This window comes from Lutzomyia longipalpis, chromosome 2 (genome assembly GCF_024334085.1).
Source record: "Lutzomyia longipalpis isolate SR_M1_2022 chromosome 2, ASM2433408v1".
NCBI lineage: Eukaryota > Metazoa > Arthropoda > Insecta > Diptera > Psychodidae > Lutzomyia > Lutzomyia longipalpis.
In genome coordinates, this window is record NC_074708.1 from 40,173,336 (window position 1) to 40,194,870 (window position 21,535).

Below are 21,535 nucleotides of genomic sequence, written 5' to 3' on the forward strand. Positions count from 1 at the left end.
CATACCTATATATAATAGATATCAATTATATGTGATATATATATTTTGAAATAAAGTATCTTTTGAAATAGTACAGGTAATCTCTCAATGAATGCTTTGCAAGAGTGAAACAATGACAGAATTTGGTTGAATTTCCACGCAGAAAAAATATATGTATCTCATCAATTGAATAGTTTCGCGCTTTTTGTCACCGAATGTAAAAATTTAATGGTATTTCCGCTGAAACTATATATTTTGTAAGTCGTTGTGCAAGTGATTCTATTTTTTTTTTGGCATGTCACCAAGAGTAGTTGAGAGAAAGCTTGTCTACTATTTTGGGGGCAGGAGACAATTTTATCGTTGGGTGAAGAGGAAGAAAATGTCGTGAGATATGCAAGAATGGAAAAATATTTTAATCGTACCGCTGAAGTGAGCACATTTTTTTCACGGGTGAGGATGGAGAAACAATAGGGGTATTGAGAGACAGCGAATTTGGTGGTATTTGGTAGCCCCTTTGAGTGCAATGGGAAGTGCGCATGACTGCAGTCCCTACCACAGTTGCGGGTATCATTGAGTATTGCGGAGGGGTTGATCACAGGGTGCTCCAGAAGGGAGAAAGGGGAAGTTTTGTACATTTTGGAGGATTTTTCTGCAATTTAGGCTCTTTGGGTGTTTCAGGTTTAACAATTCTAAAGTAAAAAAAATTCCTTTGGGACTTGTGCTCTGCTGAGTTCAAGTTGTGTGAAACCTCTTATGCTTATGGGGCACAACCGAGCATAATGTTCCTCATGCATGAGCACCGCATCTTACCACCCACATACCCATACACAACATAAACTCACACATGTACCTTATTGTATTCCACTGTGATTTTTCTATGCTGATACGCAAGACGAGCTTCGAGTTCAGTTCCGCTTTAGTCACCAACCATATCGGATGTGCGAAACGGAGGCCGGGTATGTTCTTCTTTCATGCCAACATTGAAAAGTTATGTGTGGTGGCTCTTTTGAAAGAAAACAACTACATCCCAGTGTCGATGATATTTCGCTTGAATATCGCTGGCATTCTGAGCACGTTACCCCCCAAAAAGTGACTTGGGACAGAGAAATTTAATACCATTCTCCATCATCCTTTTTCTGCAAAAATAAAAAAAAACGTTCGATAGAAAAAATAAGGAATAACACAAACGTTTCGGGACTAAGGCATATTACTAAAGTATCACGAGGATTTACGTGGAGAAATGTGATTGTGAATAGTTTTTTTTTATTTGTGAAAGCCGTGGGCAGAAAGGGCAGAAAAAAGAATCACAGGACTCCCTATTAATCATAAGAGGATTATGCTGTGTGTGGAAGAAAAGTAACGAAAAAAAATTTCTGTGAGATCTTTTGGTTTGTTGTGGTTTAAATAAAAAAAAGAAGGGCATTTGAATTTCCTTCTTGCTTTATTTTTTTTCTGTACAACGTGCCACTGTGAATTACCCTCACGTAAGGGTGGTAGAAAAAAAAAAGGTGGGGAAGTTCTAATTTTGGATTACCACACACATTTGTTGTGGGGCAAAAAAGGATAATGGATAAATGCTGAATAAGACGAGGAGGTACACACCATTGGAGTTTACAAAAGAGGAAAAGTTAGACATTGCTCCACGTTTTTTTTTCACGAGGGGGTTGCAAGAAGAACTTTCCTCAGCTATGATAGCAATCTGAGCTGAGGTGTGGGGGATGAATGTGCGTGTCTTTTAATCATTATCTCCAAATTTGTGGAGGGAGCAAGAGAAGAGCATAACTCGGGGGGAACTATGTTGGGGGTGATCAGTAGTGTGAGTGTGCGGTGTATTGGTCGGTGGACACTGATGGAGTGTTGATAGAGTGGTCAGCAATGGGTGGACTGTGTGGCTACCATTGAAAAAATTGTTGCACCGCTGAAGCGACAAATTGATACTGTACCATTGAACTGATGAGATGCAATCTCCACCACGTTTCCGCTGTCCCACCAATTTACCTTAGAGAGACAGGAGGATGTGCGCGTTGTATGTGGCTAAACTTACTCCATAGCAGTGCGTGATTGTTACATTGAGAAATACAAACCCCTCGAATAGCACACACACACACAGTTTGGATTAATGTGGAATGCAGACTTCCAGGTGGTGCACCTAAATAACACCTGAATCGTGGACTGTTACTACCCCCGTGTGCATACATAACTAAAACATCCCCCAAAAACCAGGGGGTGTGAGTGTTGCAACAGTGGTTGTTCCAAATTTTCGGGACGTTATACAACACAGCAGTTGTAGCATAGTTACCCACTTATGCGTGGGAATGATGATAAAATTGGTGATAATGTGAATAAGATGAGGTTGGTATAGTTTGGGGCAAAACGTATAGGAGGGAATATTTGAATGTGGCTTTGGATTATTTGATCAGTTTGTGTGGAAAGAGTGTTCTGCAGCACAATGTTATTATTGCGGATTAACAAGGGCCATTTGGATGCTTCGCCTGCAGTGTGCATTTTATCGTCCATCCTCTTGGTACCATTTATTTGGATGTCGACGCTCATGGGTGGTGCATCGGGACGCGGTGAGGGCCTATGCCCAGCAGTGTGTGCATGTAAGTGGAAAGGTGGAAAACAAACTGTCGAATGTATCGATCGTGCCCTGATTACCATACCTGAGCATGTGGATGGGTCCACGCAAGTGCTGGATATGTCTGGGAATAATCTGCAAATACTGCCTCAAGATACCTTCGTTAGGACGGGTCTGCTAAATTTGCAGAGAATCTATTTGCGTAGCTGTCGCATAGGGCAGATACATGATTTTGCATTCCGTGGTTTAACCAATCTCGTTGAATTGGATTTATCACACAATCTCCTCACGGCTGTACCATCGGTGACCCTTAGTCAGATACCCTTATTGCGTGATTTGACTCTGGCAAAGAATCCCATACAGAAAATTGAGGGGCATGCCTTTACGACTGTACCGCATCTCGTGAAGCTGGATCTAAGTCACTGTGACCTGCAAACGGTGGCACCTCAGGCATTCGAGGGCCTCCGCCTATTGCACGCACTTAAACTCAACGGGAACAAACTCATCGAACTGCGACCACACACCGTTGAGACGCTAAGTCGACTCCACGGTGTGGAGCTCCATGATAATCCATGGGTGTGTGATTGTCGTCTTCGTGCAGCCAAGATATGGCTCACGGATAACAATATTCCCTACCCCGTTGCACCTGTATGCACAGGAGGACCCGAACGTGTTCTCGATCGCACCTTTGCCGAACTCACGGTGGATGACTTTGCCTGCCGGCCCGAAATGCTTCCCGTGAGTCGGTACATTGAGGCAACAACAGGTGAGAATGCCACCATACACTGCCGTGCTGATGCTGTACCCGCAGCCACGATTAATTGGTACTGGAATGGGAGACTTCTCGTGAATAATTCAGCATTCAGCTCCTACCAGAAGGTACACGTCTTCGAGATGGGGCAATTTGAGAAAACATCCCGCCTGGTGCTGACTAATGCCCAGGAAACGGATTCCTCGGATTTCTACTGTGTAGCCGAAAATAGAGCTGGCACGGCTGAGGCTAATTTCACCCTTCACGTATCAATGCGTCAAGCTGGCATGGCGACGCTAGGAAGTGGTCAGATTGCTGGCCTTAGTGCTGCCCTTGTTATCCTAATTCTCTTCATACTCCTCATCATTCTCTTCCTCTTGGTGCGCCTACGACGAGCCCCATTTATCGACACTAAAACCCCCAATCGTCTCGATACCGTCATCACGAGTGTCGGTGGGAACAATCAAAGCAATAGCAACCTCAAGGCGTGCACGCAGAATAGTGTAAATGACGCCGCGGCGGGAAATGAGAGGACCCTCACGCAGGACATTAAGCACACGAATCCTGTACAGAAACCCCCGAGGTTGTCGGACATTTCATACTCAACAACCCACTATGATCCCAATGGAAGCCTTATAGGTGGTCCTGGATCGTGCTTTCTCTCCCCAACTGCATCCGCGGATAACAATCCCGATCTCATTAATGACACAAAACAACTCGAAAGTGGAGATTTCCAGCTTGGGGAGCAGCAGCTGGGTACGACATCCCAAGCTGTGTTGCAGCAGCAGCAGCAGCAGACTGAGGTGGTAGCGGGTGATGCCAAGGGGGAGCTTTTTGAGCGTCCTGGCAGTGGGGAGTACAGCAGAATGGGGTGTGATAGCCTCTACCCAAGTGGATTGTGGGAAACATCCTCCGGTCTACCCCCAACGGAGGAACATTTCCTCAGGAGGACCGCAGCTGCAACAGGAGGGCACCCCTATGTGTATAGCGACAAAACCCCAATTATGGGCGGTAGCAGTCATTCGATAAATTTCGATGACGCCGAGAGGGTTGGATTTCAGGGTGGTGGCGGCATCTCAAATGCCACAGTGAGAATGGTGAGTGATCCAACTGGTGTCAACACATCGCACAACGAGTGCACAAATGCACTTGGCTACCCAGCGGACTATGGACTACCAATTGGTGGTGGCACCATTGAGCGGAATCATCCAAAACCACCGCATGGTATGCCAACTAATGCAAAAACAATTAGAGTGTGGCAGCGTGGGGGTGTCCCCGTTCTGCCACCCGTCACAGCTGCACTCAAGAGAGCACTCACGAGCAACAGAAATTCCCCGGATGAGGGCTACCAAGAAGGATGTGGGACGGATGTGTAGTGGACACGAGCCACCAACACCACCCGCGGGCGGCATCAGCGGGGGAGGTTCACCATTCTTTTGTACGCTGCACCAACCACCAAAATGACCTCCACTGCTGTGTGACCCATGTGGCAAAAAGTGCTATGATAATTTGCGATAGGAGACCTAACAATGTGAGTAAAATGTAGATTGAGGGGGATACATATGACAACAATATTTATACAACAACACACATGAATATTTAATGAGAAACGAAGTTCTTTTTATTCGACATTTAGACTCTGAAGGGGTGAGAATGAAAATCCAACTATATTTAGATGCTTAAGGATTGCGATAGTTTACAAAAAGAAAAAATTAAGAAGAAATCAATAAAATAAGAGAGAAAGAAAAAAATGAAACGTATGAGGAGGTTTGAGGTGATTTTTAATATTAATGGATACGAAAATGAGAGAGAGAAAAAAAAGTATGTAACATAGTACATGGATAAGAATAGTCGTTAGTGAAATAAATTCTATATTTGGTATATAATGAAGAGAATGATAGAGCTAAAACGTGCTGGAGAGAAAAGTGGAGCACTAATGGAGGAAGGAGCAGTGTTTCAAGTTAGAATTTGTGGAGTACATATGAATTTGATTTTTCATCAAATTTCCTTGAAATTCTCCTTATAGAACAAATTAAATAATTCTAATAAAATGCGTGAGGATCAAAAAGTTAAATTGGATTTAAATTAATTCTAATTCAATTTGTACAAGCAATTAAATTAAATTAAATTAATTATTTTGATTAAAAAGCTTTTTCCTTAAAAAAAAAAGATTTTAAAATTGACTATTTCACAGAATTTATTATTTGAGAAGTGAAAAAGAACATTTATTTTAAGTAAAGTAAAACGGTAGAGTCATTTTAGGACATATGAGACATAGATAAATGATTCAGAATAATGGTCTTCTATATGAATCGTCAAGTTAGAAAAGAAAATCTTTCTTTGGAAAATTTTGCATTAGTGACGTAAAAGTTTTTCCTTCTTCCTTCACGTCTTTTGAAATTCAAACTAATACTTTAGTTTATTTTTTTGTAATGTTAAAAGTTACCGAAAAATAACAAAACTAAAGAATTATGTTTGAAGCGAATGAATAAAAAAATTAAGAAAAATCGGTTAAATTGTGAGATTTATTGGGTTAGTTTTTCTCATAAAAAAAACCGAATCTCCTCTATTGAAATTTAAAGACAAATAAATTTTATTATGTTTGTTGTAACTATATATAAAATCGTACATATCAATTCCTAATTACAGATCTTTGAAGATAATATAAATCAAACTTAATCTTATTTGGTTTATATCCTGACTTTCTCAGACATAATAATAATGAATATCAGAGTAATAAAATATGCTACAAGCATATTGCATATCATGTTTTGACATAATTTTCTTCTAGCTTCAGACAACAAGTTTTAGTAATTTATTATGCTCAGTTTCGTTGTATTTTATTAAATTTTTTTTTCTAAAGATTATGCTGAAGAGTTAAAAATCAATAAGGGCTCTAATTGAGCCAAAAAAGGATCAATCGGAATGACCAATGATTGATCAATAATTGATAAATCAATTGATCCAGTCAATTATTGATCAATCTCTCGACAATTCTGATTGCTCAATAATTGATCATCTATGCGGACTTATTGACCATCGATTGATCAATTATTGTTCTTCAATTATTTTACCAATCATTTGGTCAATTTATGTTCAATCATTGATCAATCGATATTGATAGTATCAACATTGAGTCAATTTCAACTCAATCAATATTGATCATGGATTGATCAATTGTTGATCAACTATTCTTAAAAATTTTTATCAATTTATGCTCAATCATCACTCAATCACGCAATTTCCGGGCAATCATCAGTCAATCAAACTAAATACCTCTAATCTTATGATTTTCCCAATTTGCATAGAAATTGCAAAGAAAATGAGAAAAAATGAATTTTCTGTTATCAAGAAAAACCCATAATGATTTTCCGAAACTTTTATCGAAACATTTTCTTATAAAATAAATTAAAGAAAATCTTTTAATTCTCTTCTATTTTTTTTTATTAAATAAAATTAAATGAATGAAAAGTTCAAGCGTTCACTCCTAAAACGAAATAAATTCAATATCATTGCATTATAATTATGTTCATTATGTGCTCCACTTTTTCTACCACTCAATTGAGAGAATCATGAGAGAATTTACTTAGGTAATTAAAAAGAAAATTCCCAAAGAGAGGTGAACTTATAGAGAGGAATCTACTTGAAAATATCAAAATTAAAAAAAAAATGAAGAAAAAAAATTCTTAAAGCAATTTTGTTTGAGAATAAACTGGGCATTAATATTGTTATCAAATTGCTGGGACTGATTTCCGAGAGAGAACACAAACAAGTGAGTTATTTACCAAATATCCTAAACATTAATTGCATATCAAGAATGTCGTTAAAGATGTATTTTTGCTGATGTTTTATTTGCCAAAAAAAATAAATGAAAGATGATGATAAAAAAATGCGAGGATCTCCTAAAAGAAATATCTGAATGAGAGAAATGTAACAAAGAAAAAAAATGAAGAAGAAAAGACTAACGAGACTGAACATTTTAGATATGACATCAGCTCAAAGAAGAGAATAAGTAGAGGTGAACAAATGATTCTGAAAGGTATTTTAGACAGGTGAATTAATTTCTCCGGTGAATACGTAAATTGATTGAATGAACAGTGGGTGGGTTAGTTGCCTTTTTGGTTCTTCTTTTTTCTTATCCTAATATATCTTTCCTTTCGTATAAAATTTCATCAAGAGCAGCGTTAATAATTGCAAATTAATTATTCAGTGCGAGGACTTAAGTCTCTCTCTCTCTCCGTCTATTTTTCAATTATTAATTCCACATAATCCCTGCGGAAAGATTGCTTGAAAGAATGCCAATCTTCATGGTCAGATTCTTCGAAAAATGTAGATCGTTTCCATCTCCGTCTTGTAACTTTTTCGCACACCCAGAGCACAACATGAATTATTTAAAAGGTGAATTTGCGTGATATTTTTTTTGTACAATATTCCATCACAGAGAAATTTCTCGCGGGTGTAAGACGGGAGAAATTTTTTTTTTAGAAATTTTCCATTGTTAATTATTTCAAAATGTGAAGCAGGAGAACCCAGAAATGTACACCACTAGACGAGTTGTATGTATGTTTGGTGTTGTATGCTAATTGAAAGGCGTCCAATTCGTTTATTTTTTTATTTCGGATTTTTCATGCTATTCGTGGTGGAAAGTAGTATATTCCGTCTGCAATTAATTCTCGTGGGCAATTCTACAAATTCGACCAACCGGAAGGGATTTTGCAACAACAGAGAGATTTTGTTTGCTAAAGCCAAAATCAACATGTTCTCTTCTCTTCGCGTGGTGCGTGGTATAAGGCTAGAATGTATGGAGGAAGGTATATTATGGAGTGGTCACAGTGTGAAGTAGAGATATGTGCCAAAGACACGCGATACATTCTCGCTGTTTTATTTGCTTTATTTTCCGTTTGGCATTTTGCATTGGAAACCTGACACTTTGAGACAGGAACAAGGAGACGCCCAAAGTACCCTACCAAGCCATATATATGTACATATGTATACCATGTGGCACGCGGGGGGAGATGGCGAAAGACAGGAGGAGAGCTCCTGCAAAAGAAGGGGGGATTATGTGACGAGGAAGGGAGTCTTCTTTCTCACCCAAAATAGCATAAGCCGAGTAACATGTGGTTGACATAGGCAGGAAAATCCTCTTTTCCATTCTCTGTCTCTCTTTTTTTCCCTTCTCCCATACATACATATAGCGCCCAAAAGGCACGAAGGTATCAAGCGCAATTATTGGATTTTTTTTACTCTCGCAAGCATTGACTTGTGGGATTATATTGATTGAAAAATAGCATTATGAATTTTTTAAATACGCTTTAGCCCAGCTCTTTAGAGGGGATTGTGAGATGAGGGGAATGATGAATGGCAAACAATATACCCCGAAATACAATACTCAGCTCATATTTCACAAAAATTCTCACCACATGGATTTTTTTCTTTGCCATACAAGCGCTTTTTCCCCGGGATTCATTTCATTGAAAATTAATACTCTGCTAAATTCAATTTGTCAGTCAATGTTTTTATTTTCATTGAAAATTGCTACGGATGTGATTTTATGTTGCAAAAAAAATTAAGAGAGAAGAAAATGATTTCCTTTCTTTAAATTCTGTGGAAGAAATTTGATTCACTTCAAGAAATTCTTCTTTTGATATTTTTTTTTATATAAAATCTATTTCATGAGGATTAAGGATAATTTCTCTTTTGAATTTTCTTTATAAAGAGAAAATTAGTGATGATTTTTTGCCTTTTTTAACTTCAACATTTTCACACATTTCTAACGCAAAAATGAACAATAATTTTCTTGTACTCAATCATGTGATAAATTCGGAACATAAAAGTGGGTGGTTCAAACCGAAATAGTACCAAAGTTCGCACATCGTTGAAAGTTTGTATTTCAGCATCACTGATCAGGTGAAATTTGAAAACATTTTTATGGCTTTCTGAATCGCCATAAAATCTCTTTGCAAATTCATTGTTATTCATTTTCAATTAGCAGTAAATATTCAGGGAAAACGTGGAAAAGCTGAAAGTCTTGCTAATCAAAAGGCATGAAGATGTTTCCCTTTTGTTTCAGACTCTTTTTTGAATTTAAAAAAAATTCAATCAAAATCCTAGAAAATAATTTCTTCTTATAAAGTCTTTCGAAAAGACAAGATTTAAGCTCGATAAATAGACACTGGTATAGTAATTATTTCGTATTGTTAATTAATAGCCAAGATTGCATCTGATTGAATAAATAATGATCAATGATTAAAGGGTCAATTAACCCTTTAATTTTAATTGCGAAACGTAATACTTTGCTCAATAAAGCTCAAATTTTGCCGGAAACTCATCAAAAATTTAACTCAACGTTGAATTCAATTTTTGAACAATATTTAACGATGTTTTGCGAGAAAATTATTTGAAAAAATTCTATTCAGATTAACGGAAAATTTAGAGTTATTTTGAGACTCTAATAAAGCATAAGTGGGGTGTGGAGACAATGAGAAAAATCCCCAAAGATTTATCCAAAAATTCCTTCTCCTATAAGCATTACAATGTATTTGGTACTACCCTCGCAATTTCCATTTATTTACTCAAACTCCCCCTTTGGCCATATCGATTAGATTTATTATGTATAGAACTTCCCCCTAACTAATTAATAGCCGCTGCACCAAAATCATTAAATGGCTCCTTGTACGCCTCCCCCATCCTCCCTTAAATCAACTGGTGTCATCTCCGCAAACATTCTCGCAACATTGCCCTCCGAGCCAAGTTAACTTGCAGATGGTGCCTACTGCAATTCTTGGGTAATGAAGGCTCGCATGATGTGCAGGTCAAAAGCAGAAAGCTCTCTCTTTCTGGCCTGAGGCTCGTAAATAAGCGTTAGGGATGTCTTGCAATTCCCACGCTAAGTTTTCTTTTCCTTATACAATTGTTTTTCAAAGGCTATCATGGTCCGTTGTTTTTATGCACTACAACTTAAGGCATTTATGTTCTCTCATATAAAATATCTCATAGTACATCTTTGCTATGTATACTTTCATGTTGAGACATTTTCTTTTCTTTTTCATTTGCCATCTTGTATATTTTTGCAATGTTCTCGCACGGGAGAGTATAAATGGGAGAAAGCTGGCAAAAGGTACATCAAAATAATTATTTCCACGCTGTAAAATCCATTTAGTTTCACGAAGGATGCTAATCTATGGCAACGTACATATGTACATTCTGTTAACTCTCTGTTTTCAATTCTTTCGAAACCTTCGATCCGAAACATTTCTGCACGTTAAATCGGATGTTATTGCTTTGATGTTTTCACATAGATAATTAATTTTCTCTGGAATTTGTTTAACATGCTTTGATGTTTAGAGCACCTCCTTGCACATCGTGTGTACTTGTGCTGAAATTGGTAAACGCATAAACGCGCAATTGAGCACTGAGGTTTGCTTAAAACATTGAATTAAATTGGGGGATTTAATGGGATATCTATTTCAAATTCATATCAAATTGATTGGATGTTTTTTTTTGCTATGTATGTAGGTAGTAATTTTATCTATCTACATAACAATTAAATCGAAAAACATGTTATCAAACGGATTATGCGAATTAACCTCGTGGCTGTATATTTTGTGAGTTTTATGCTGAATAGAGTAATTCAAATATCCGGTGTAGACACGTCCTGTTAAAATATTTATATATGTTGTTTTGCTACTTTTTACTCCTTGCCCGCAGATATAAACATATTATGTTGTGCTTGTGGAGAATGAAATGCTTTATTAGTTTATGAATAGTAAATATTGAACTAAGACTTTAATACCCACAAGAACCACACCGAGAAGTGTGACTAATTTCTCAAGCTGTTATGCTAAATCCAATCTACTAATTACCTTCATGATTACATTTTCAAAGAAATATATGGGGCATTTGCATAAAAAATGTAGTTCGTATTGAAAAAACGCGCATGAAAGTTTTTTTTCTCTAACCTTTTACACCAAATTCGTATTTTATTAACCCTTTGAGGGCCACACTCAGTCTCTGAATGCTTTAAGAGGACACTTCTCAACCAAAATGTGGTCGATTCTGATAAAAATCTTTTCTTTTCTAAAAGTTCTTGTAAGATTTTTACAGATGATATTTTTAAATCGTTCTATTGTCGTTCTATGTAGGAAAAAGAGAGAATTTGTTGTTCTAGAAAACAGTCAGAAAGATTTTCAAACAACCATGAAAAAGTAGTATTCCCATAAGATTTTTTTCAGAATAGTAAATACTTTATAATTAACAATTTGTAAGAAAAGAAAAAATCTATATCAGAATCTACCCCAAAAATTAAAATTTGTAAACCTATTTCAAGTTTGGATTTGCATGTAACCTAATGTTTTACTAGTCAAATAAGAACACATCTATCAATCATCTTTCTGACCTTTCCTAAGCACAGCGCCCCTTTAAAATAAGCCAGGATGAACCCTTATTCATTAAATTAATATTTCACAACATTTTCTCCACAAAATCTCTCGGATTTCTTGATATTTTTCTTTACTCTTTATTCCATCTTCTCCTTCTTCCTTATACCTTTTTATCTTCTGGGTATTTGTGAAATTCTTCATCAAACTCTCTTTCACGATTATAAAATCATTGAAGAATAATATTAAAATGTTACACGAATTCAATGTATTTCACCCATAACTCTTAAACATTTCCAACTGTTGTTAGGTAGGTACTGTGGAAAGCAATTTCCTCGGGAGGTTACGCGAAAAAATATTGCATGCGGAGCCTTTTTGTATATAAAGGCAGCAGCAACATTTTGTTTACCTCCCCGTGCAGAACCCACCACAGACCCACTCAAAATAGCCTGAAAATGTTTCTGACATTAGTACGGTGAAAAGCATGGAAGTGACGAAGAGAGCGTCTAAATGGGGAGGAAAATGTGTGGTGAAGAGGATAAAAGGTATACATAGCACATCATTGTATATAATATCACCTCAAATTGACCTTTAATTTTGAGTGACATTCTTCCAAATTGCAAAAGGCATTCTATTAGAAAGAATTCATACATCATTTTCCCCCGCGCAGTTGAATAATTTTCTCCCCTATTGTCTCGGATATAAATTTCATTATAAATAGGAATTAGTTTCCTGGTGAGAATGGAATTCGCATGGTGGTGGTGACGAATATTCAAAAGAGGATTATTTCATGGTGAAAAAAAAGGAGAGAAAGAGAGAGTGAGAGAGTACCTTTTGCGGGAGAATGGAAAGGTGATTAATATCGTGAAATTTGTATTGTGATTCCGAGGTGTTATTTTTTCTCGTGTGTCACTATACCACAATATTTATTAGCATTTATTCGTATACCCTCCGCGTGCCATCGAGATAATGTTAAAGAATTCTTTCCACCCTCACCACGACTCAGTGTCTTGAGGAGAGAGAGAGAGAGTCCTTTTGCACAAAAAGGGGATACAAATGGTTTCAACTAATTATCACATTTGTCTAGGAATACCAATGAGGGCGTCTCTACTTCCCACACTAAATCACATGGAATTGTTGCGATAAGAATGACGAAAACTATATTAGAATACATGCACTGGAAGACGGAATTTCTGCTTCATAAATTTTGCCTCTTTCTCCCCCCAACATTACACTACATATACTTTCGCCCCCGAAACAATTTGGTGTGCTGTGGCGCGAGAAAAACCACCCCCACTTACCTACTATACCCTTCTATTCTCACAACAAAACATTTTAATTGTATTGTTGTATTTACTCCTTGAGATTCCCCAGCATTTCAAGTGCGTCGTCGTGTTAGCATTTAACAAAGTCTATTCAATTAGAGGGAGAGGTGCAAAATAGATTTAGTTATATATGTATGTACAACATGTAGTTATATATATAGGAGGGTGAAGTCTTTTCATTGTGAAATCAAGGTAAGGATGTGGCGACTACTCGCTGCAAACAACAAATCTCCCCTGTCTGCTCTTTAATATTGCTGTTCAAATTAACTTTACACTGAGGCTCCAGGCTAGAGTTAGCAGTAGCCAATAAGAAATCTTTGCTTTGTGATTTTATCAGTTATTTCTAGAACTCCTAGAACTTTTCTCACAGTGTCAATTTCTCTTTTTATTCATTTTCAATTCGTTTACAAATTAGGTATGTTGTAGATGTGGTCAGTGCACGGTTAATTCGAATTCAGATAGAATTTTATGTTGATTTTTGTTGTTAAATCTTAAGTATTTTTTTGTTAATTTCCGAAAATCCAAATGGGAAAGTCTAAAGATTCTTTGACAATTTTTTTTAAATCATTTTCTAAGTTTATGTATAAAATTCTAAATATTGCAGATTCTAAATTTATTAGAATATATTAAAATTTTTTTTAAGTCTGCTTTAGACAGTAAATTTCAGCTTTTTTCTCTGAAAATTTTCAATAAAAATCTGTCCAAGAACACAAGAAAGTATTTTCTCAAAATCCTTTCCAAAAGTCGTTTTCTTGATAAATCTTTTCAGAAATGTCTGAAGATCTAAAACTTAATTTTTATAAAATAAATTTAAAAAATTATAATTTTGGTAAAAAAAATGGTACCTACTATTTCTTTTTTAGAAGAAAATTCAATTTTTATCATCACATTATTTAATTGGTTACTTGGGTTGCTAAGTAAGTTTATTTAGTTTAATCTTGGTTATCTTAGTCTCAATCTTTGTACGAATTCACCAGCATTATTTGAAGCAGACATTACTCTTGAGCAGTTTAACATTTTGATGATTCGTGATAGGTAATAATTCAATGAATAATGTGAAGAAAGAAAAAATTCTCTAAAAAATTATTTTAATTCTTGCTATCGAATTTAGAACTGCTCAAAACAGATAAAAATTTCCATTTTACAAAATCCTAAGGAAAAAAACATTCTGAAAAATCCTTCTTGGCTTATAATCCTACTAAAATCCTACACGAACTAATTTCTAATTTAAATTTTCTGATCTTTCTTTCGTGATAGATATCTGATTTATCTAAGCTTTTTACTAAAATTTCTTTATTGAAATATTCACCTTCTTTTTCTTAAATTTTCTTATCGAACAGACTGTATACTTTCATCATCTTTTCACTGCAAATCTCTACAAAGAATCACTTTTAGCTAAATACACGACGAATGCTATCCAGCAGTTTGTACTTATAAAACCAACCGTAATGTTTCACATAACGTCTGCTTCTGTTTACGTACCCACCTAAACTTTCCAAGAAATATTTAAAAAAAAAAAGTAGATAATCTAATTATGTATTTTTTTAAGGAAACATAGGTGGGTGTACGTGATGTGACGGGCATTTCTTTCTATGCTGCTTGCTGAATTGTTTGTGTACACAATGTAAACAAGAGCAATTTGACTGCGAGAGAACTTAAATGCGACGTTATCTGAAATATTACTGTGTTCGCACCATCCTCTTGGGGGGACACCCACCCACTACATCGACTCCACACAATTTATATTTGTCTACTCACTTTCCTTCCTGCGCGCATTCTTGCTTTCTTTTTCAATTTTAATTTTCATACTAAATGACTCATCTCGCAGAATCTGACCGAACATTTTGTTGGAAATGGCAAAATAATTCGAATGAATGAAGATGGGGACATGGAGCGCGCGTTGTAGCTCTGTGGTGGGGCAAAAAATGTGAGAGAGACAAATTGGAGGGATTTTTGTGATAAAAATTATTATAGAGCAAACACACGAGGAGTGAATAAACAGGGATAACGCAGGAAATTACACAAGAGTAGGTCTGGTGTAGCATGCATGAAATATAATGGAAGAGTAATTAAATGTATACAAAAAGCCCTGACACATACATTAGGCTCTATTTTGTGTTATATCACATATATATCCTTGTGCATAATGTCAAAATGAATTTGATGTCAACCAAAATGTTATGTTTGAGGAAAAAAAAGTGAGAGACATACAAAACATACCACTAGAGGCTATATCAGTCGATCTATGTTGACATGAAAAAACCTCCAAAAAAAACCATGAAAAATTGCATGGTTATTATAGATATAACAATTTTATTAAAAAAAAAAAGAAAACTTTTCTTTCGGAGAGACGTACTCGCACGTTGAGAATAGTGGTGGGAATTAATAAATTTTAATTATATCGTTAATTAGGTAACGAAAAGGTTAATCCTAAGTATAGACTGAAAATGTAAATTGATGAGGAAGTTTTAGCAGAATTTTTTATTTAGAATATAATTTATTTTTGCACACTATATGCCTAAGATTGCCCAAAAAAATGAAATAATTCTAATTTTGTTAAAAAGGTAATAAAGAAAAATTTAATTCAATAAAAACAACTTAGAAGAAAAAATAAATTAATGCCAAACCTCGTTGAATATGATAAAGAAAAAGACAAGAACAAAATAAACGAGAAAGAAATCAATGTAAGATTGTATATAAAATTAAACCCTAATGGAGGTATAAGAGTATGTGGCTGAGACGACATGTATAATGTAAAAGATGCATGATTTTTTTTTATCATAAATTGATCAAAAAATCGATTTGCGGTTATGTACATGTATATAAGATGAAGAATGATTAAAAGTTAATGATTTATTATTAAAAAGCCGTATAAACTTTTTCTTACAACCAATTCTTTTGCTCCCCCCTTTTCACATTTTCATCCCTTATTGAGGAAAACCTCCCGCCCCCACGTAAACCCCTTCATGTGGTTTGTGTTTGTTCTTCGGAAAAACCCTTGGTGAAGTGTTTGATTTCCCTTCTATAGTATATAGATTTGTATATGTGAAAATTTTCTTATATTTGTCCCGCCTTGTAATCATGTATAGATGATTTTGTAAATACTTCCGAATTCGAGGTTTATTTGCTAGACCTTCCCAATCAAATATTGAAACAAATATATGTATATGTACATTTACGATGTATGTACGTAGCATACCCTTACCCATTCAGATAGGGAAGTTCATGTAACTTTGGTAGAGTTAGAAAGAATATAGATTGAAGTTTTAATTGAATTTTGTACGAAGATTTCATTTAAAAGTTAATTCAAAAATATAAATCAGGAAAAAAAGGAAAAAGATTTTTCCTTAATTATTAAAATTTTCCATTAAAATCTCGAATTTATTATCTAAAAAAGTCTCATCTATAGAAATTCCATTTAACTCTGAAATTATTCTGAAAAGTTCAACAATTCCCGCAGTATCAATTAATAATTCAAAATTAAATTCAACTTAGAGCTAATGATATGAAAATGCACGTAATGTGTCTACCAGAGTCAAGAACATAAAATATCATTAGTTTCAAGTCTTCTCATGCAGCGCGTCTTTTTCGGGGGAAGCCAGGAGGAGGGGCAGAGAGCGAAATCTTCTTACAATTAAGTCTCTTTTCCTTAATGTAAAAATAATATCCATAAATTCACATTCTGTGCGCGCGCTGAGACTTTCCATTTAATTGCAAAATGAATCGTAAGGATATTCAAAAGAATCCTCATGAGCTTTCCATGGTACCACGCTCGTGTTTTATAATTAAATTTTATGGGCGAAATCTTTGGGAAATATTTTGCAAGAAAGCTCAAAAGTTTCGTCAAACTCAAAGAAATTTCTTTGATGTCATCAATACAATATTAAGTCATCCTCTGTCCTTTTTACAGGACAATGATTTCATTTCAATGTATTTTCTCTTGTCCTCCTTCTTCCCTCCTTCTGCCCGTGATATAAATTTTCAAAAACTTTCCATCTTCCACCATGGAAAATTCTCGTTTTAAGTTGGAAAATCGGAAAGTTCCTCTATGGAACATTGTTCGTATTTATTCTCAACTGTTGTGTAGTCCATATATCCTTTCCTACATACAGTATATTTATCTATTAAAGTGTAAATTTGTACCCATAGGAATGTTATTGTATTTTCATTGTGATTTCGAGATGGAATTTTTCATTGTTTGGTTATGCAATTTTTCACCAAAAAAACAGCAGCGAGAAACATTTTATTTTTAATCAACGGAAAATAGAGGAATTTTGCAGGTAAGTGATGGAGAATTAATTTGGTGGTATAATTTTAATTAAAATTATGCTATGTAGTAAATTATGATATATAGGTACATACATATATAGGATAAATTTCTGATTCGCTATTTACCTATGTAAAAGGTTCGTTAACGTTTTTTTTCCTGATTAAGAATTTATCTGTGATTTTCCCTAATATATTGGATTAATAAATAATTCTACAAAAGAATGTTCAATAATATTCCATATTTTGTGGCTGAATTCTAATGCAAAACGGAAGCTCTGTATATGATTTTAATTTCCATTTTTGTTACAAGTTTTCCTACATATTTTTATTGTTTATAAATGAATTATTGCGCATTTTCAATCTGCGTATATTATAGAAAAAATTAAAAGAAAAATAATTTCAAAAAACACAAAAATACGCAGAAAGAATTAAAAATAAATTATTTAGAACCAAAATTAGACGACCTTTTCAAATTAAGCAAATAAAAAGAATTTTCCTTCGATGAAGGGAGAAAAATTCTTTTTTCTTTATGAAATTCCAAAACAGTTCGACTTTTTTATTCAATAAGATGTATTGGCGATAACATCTGAGGAATTTCACGGAAAAGTTGTGAGTGAAAGGTCATGGCATTAGGGAATTTTCATTTCCTCCGCACTGGTGGTGTGTATTCAAGCGAATGTGGTGGAGTGACTTGAGTTGGTGAAGAACTTACGAAAGGGACGATTGTGGAGCTTTTCTGTGTATGAATAGCCCACATTTTCATTGGATATTTTAAATATATACATATGTATGTAAATGGTATATGGCAGCCCTTTTTTTTGCCCTCCACCAACCACTATGAAAATCAATATTTCGTGAATTCAACAGACTTTCCCGATTTTTCACGCTCAATTACTTGCTTTTGCGACTTTCGTTGTGGGGTATAAAATGGAATTGAATGAAAGGCAATTTCTACTAGTCCGAGTATATATTGAGGCGGAGGGGGTGTTTGTGGATTTTCACTTCAAGCGTGCAATATTATGGATGTGGCCATAATGAAAGTCTATTGAAAATGTTGTATATTCACCCAACGGAGTCTCTTATCGCGTCTATTTTTATGGAAAATATTCCACACTTTGGAGATTTTCCACTAAAAAGCTCCCCCACGAAAGCTCCCGCGTGGTTGTGGTTTCTTTTGTTGAACCCACCACCTCAAACAATTACAATTTGCAGGAATAGTAAAAATGAAAATCGTTAATATTTCCTACTCTGAAATGTATTTTCCTACAAATAGTCTTTATACATAAGTTGTGTAGAGCTTTGATACATATATATTGTGATGGAAAGCATGGACTTCTTCAGTACACAACACCATTAAATCCATATCGTACCACGAAGCAAGATTTTTCATTTATTGCATATTTTCCCAACTGAATCCTTGCTGCATTCTTCTCCGTGAAAATAACTTCCCCATATATGGTAAAAGTATTTCAATGGGCGTTCTCTTCCTATGCTATATACACGAAACTCCGCACAGGAAATCGCATTCATTCTTCAGCTCATGCATCATAGAATTCACGTATATGTATGAGTTTAAATTTCAAAAATATGGGGTTTTATTTAGGAATATAAAAAAGTGAGTAATTTATGACTCAATGAAATTTTTTTCTGCATAAAAAAAATACTCCAAAATTAGCTTTTTAGATTATCTCTTAATGCTAATTTACGTAGTTAGTTTTTTCTCGTTTTATTAAAATTTTCTAAATATTTTTCTCTCTGGAAAACTTTAGAAGGAAATTTCATTAATTTGTTGCTTTGTGAGCTGTTATTTGAATTTTTTAAATAAAAATAAATCAAATTGATTATGTTGTATACCAGTCAATAAAATCGTTGTGGAAAAGAGATATTTAAACACTAAAAGTTGCCTCTTTCACTTCATTAACTTCATTATCCCTTTGAGATTTTATAAACCTTTTTTCCTACACAGGTCATTGATTTTTTCATTCAAGTTGTTTAATGATAAGAGAAACGAGATAGTTCATCAACTCCTTAAAGAATTTTATCTTCTATGGAGAAATTTAAGGATATTTTGTAGTGAATCTAATGTTCAGTAAAGGAGTTTATTCGTTTCTATATGGAAAAACGAACTACAGGTAATCTTGTAAATAAGGAGTCAAATATACATATGTATATTGAGAAATGATCAAAAGTCTTACAATCTTTCTCACAGATTCTCTAAAAGCCTATGAAAATTTGCCAAAAAATGTAAAACTTAACGTCATTGGGATTTTTCTCTTTTTTTTTCAATGCATAAATTCTCATAATTTTTTTAAGATAATTTTTTAATTTTATTCACAGACAACAACATTTTAGTGGCTCATGGTACATGATGTAATAATATCCTTTGCATTTCATCCTCTGCTTTTTTTCTCGGAAAAAATCATCAAATATTTTTCCAAGCGTAAACCACAAATTAATCAATTAAATGAAATTGGAGAGGGTTCGAAATTGGATGCTCCAAACCAAAGAATTGAATAATCAGTTCGCATTGATTGAAAGCACCCAAATGCGTTCCGATGGAAAAAGTGTGTTAACACAATTTCAATCAAATTGATTGAATCATCGAATAAAGGTACTAAAAAGTACAAGTGTTGCCGTGGAATGAGTTGAATTCGAAATCCACCACGTGATAATTTATTGGGGATCCTTTTTCAGCATGATAAATTAATTTAGTTTCACAGAGGAATGACAAGATCATATTAACATTGGGATTTTTTTTTAAATTAAATTAATTTTTTTTTATTCTGAATTTTATGCTGCAAATTCATAATTTTTAGGGATTCATGTTCTGCTTGAAATTAAAATTGAATTAAATTAGAAAATTAACTTCTAAGCTTTCAATTTTGAAGCTTTTTCAACTTTAGTGGAAGCTTTTTAACCCCCAGTTTGCCAAATGAAGCTTCTGTACTTCTATGTACACTTTATAATAAAAATATTCAACAATAAATTTATAATGTAAATGGGTTTGTCGAAAGTTTTTGTACGAAAATTATGCATTTGGTGTTTTTGGGTGAAAATTTCCCCGAGAAAACTATAACTACCAACATTTATTATATTGAAAATTATATATAAAATGTCAACTGAAAATTGAATTTAGGTTTACACTTTACTAGTTTTCAGTTTTCCACATATGTATACGTATGTTCCCACCCATACATATGCTGGTGTTATATATGTTGTATTGTAAAAAGCAATGAGAGGAGTGAGTATAAAAGCAATGCAGTAGCAAAGCTTTCACCAGCTGTCACAGAAATTAATTTTATATGGAGTTTGGAAATTTTGTCCAACAGCTAGGGCAAAAACGTGTCTGCTTTTAGTGCATAAAATCATTGGGAATTTGTTGGAAAAATTTGATAAAAATATATATTCTACATAAAACCCGAGAAAATATTCAATTCTTATGGATGAACAGTTTGTTGTGACGCTGAAGAGTGTGTGTGTGGGGGTGGAAAAGCTCGCATGCTGTGGCATTTTTTAAAAGGACTAAGGGGATAGTCTATTTTACATTTCCATGACAAATGTTTTCATCATAAATATGTCTCTATTTGCATACAAACATTTCTCCCTCGAGCGAATGGGAATAATTGCATATTTTCTCCCATCCATGTCCTTACAAATGGGGTTGTGGAAATCCCGCCCATAAACGAGAGTACTCCATTCGAAGGGTTTTCTGAGTGAAAAATCACCACAAAATCCACTTTTGATGAGCCCAACATTGGATTCCCTTTGCCCCGAATAGAAAGCTCCCAGGGAGTTGGGGTGAAAGATATTTTAGAAACACCATCATGGAAAATTCATAGAAAAAAAAGAGAGACAAACCCCGTCGAAACTCAATGTGTACAATTATCGTAATTTGACGTCTATTTCTGTGAGACACCCTTCGCTCAATATACTTCTCTCTTGCTCTATTTTCAAGACAAACTGTCCACCTTAACCACTAACATGGCCTTAGCATATCCAATGTCGTTTAAATAAATTATAACCTACTTTCCCGTACAAAAACGTTACTAATATTACTCCCAATCGATTTTCCCGGTTATAGTTATATTTATACATTCTACTGAGATTTTCATTAAAATCTTTTAGGGCTGTGTATATTGGTACTATGTACATATGTAGAAGAAAAAAAAGTTAAAAATTTCACTTAAAGGATTGTGAAAAGTTCAAAATATCATATTTTACAATGAGATAGAGCCAATTTATCCTAGAAATAATTATA

The 21,535-nt window shown here is 34.7% G+C and overlaps 2 protein-coding genes across 2 annotated transcripts in view; one reads left to right on the forward strand and one right to left on the reverse strand.

Annotated features, from left to right (window-relative positions):
* Positions 1-21,535, reverse strand: part of LOC129791420 (amphoterin-induced protein 1) — a 90,957-nt gene that overhangs the window by 61,502 nt on the left and 7,920 nt on the right. The gene's annotated exons all lie outside the window — the stretch shown is intronic.
* On the forward strand, positions 820-15,874 carry LOC129791422 (leucine-rich repeat-containing protein 24). Its single transcript, XM_055829594.1, has one exon. The coding sequence runs from the start codon at positions 2,429-2,431 to the stop codon at positions 4,682-4,684; it is 2,256 nt and encodes a 751-aa protein (XP_055685569.1). The 5' UTR covers positions 820-2,428; the 3' UTR covers positions 4,685-15,874.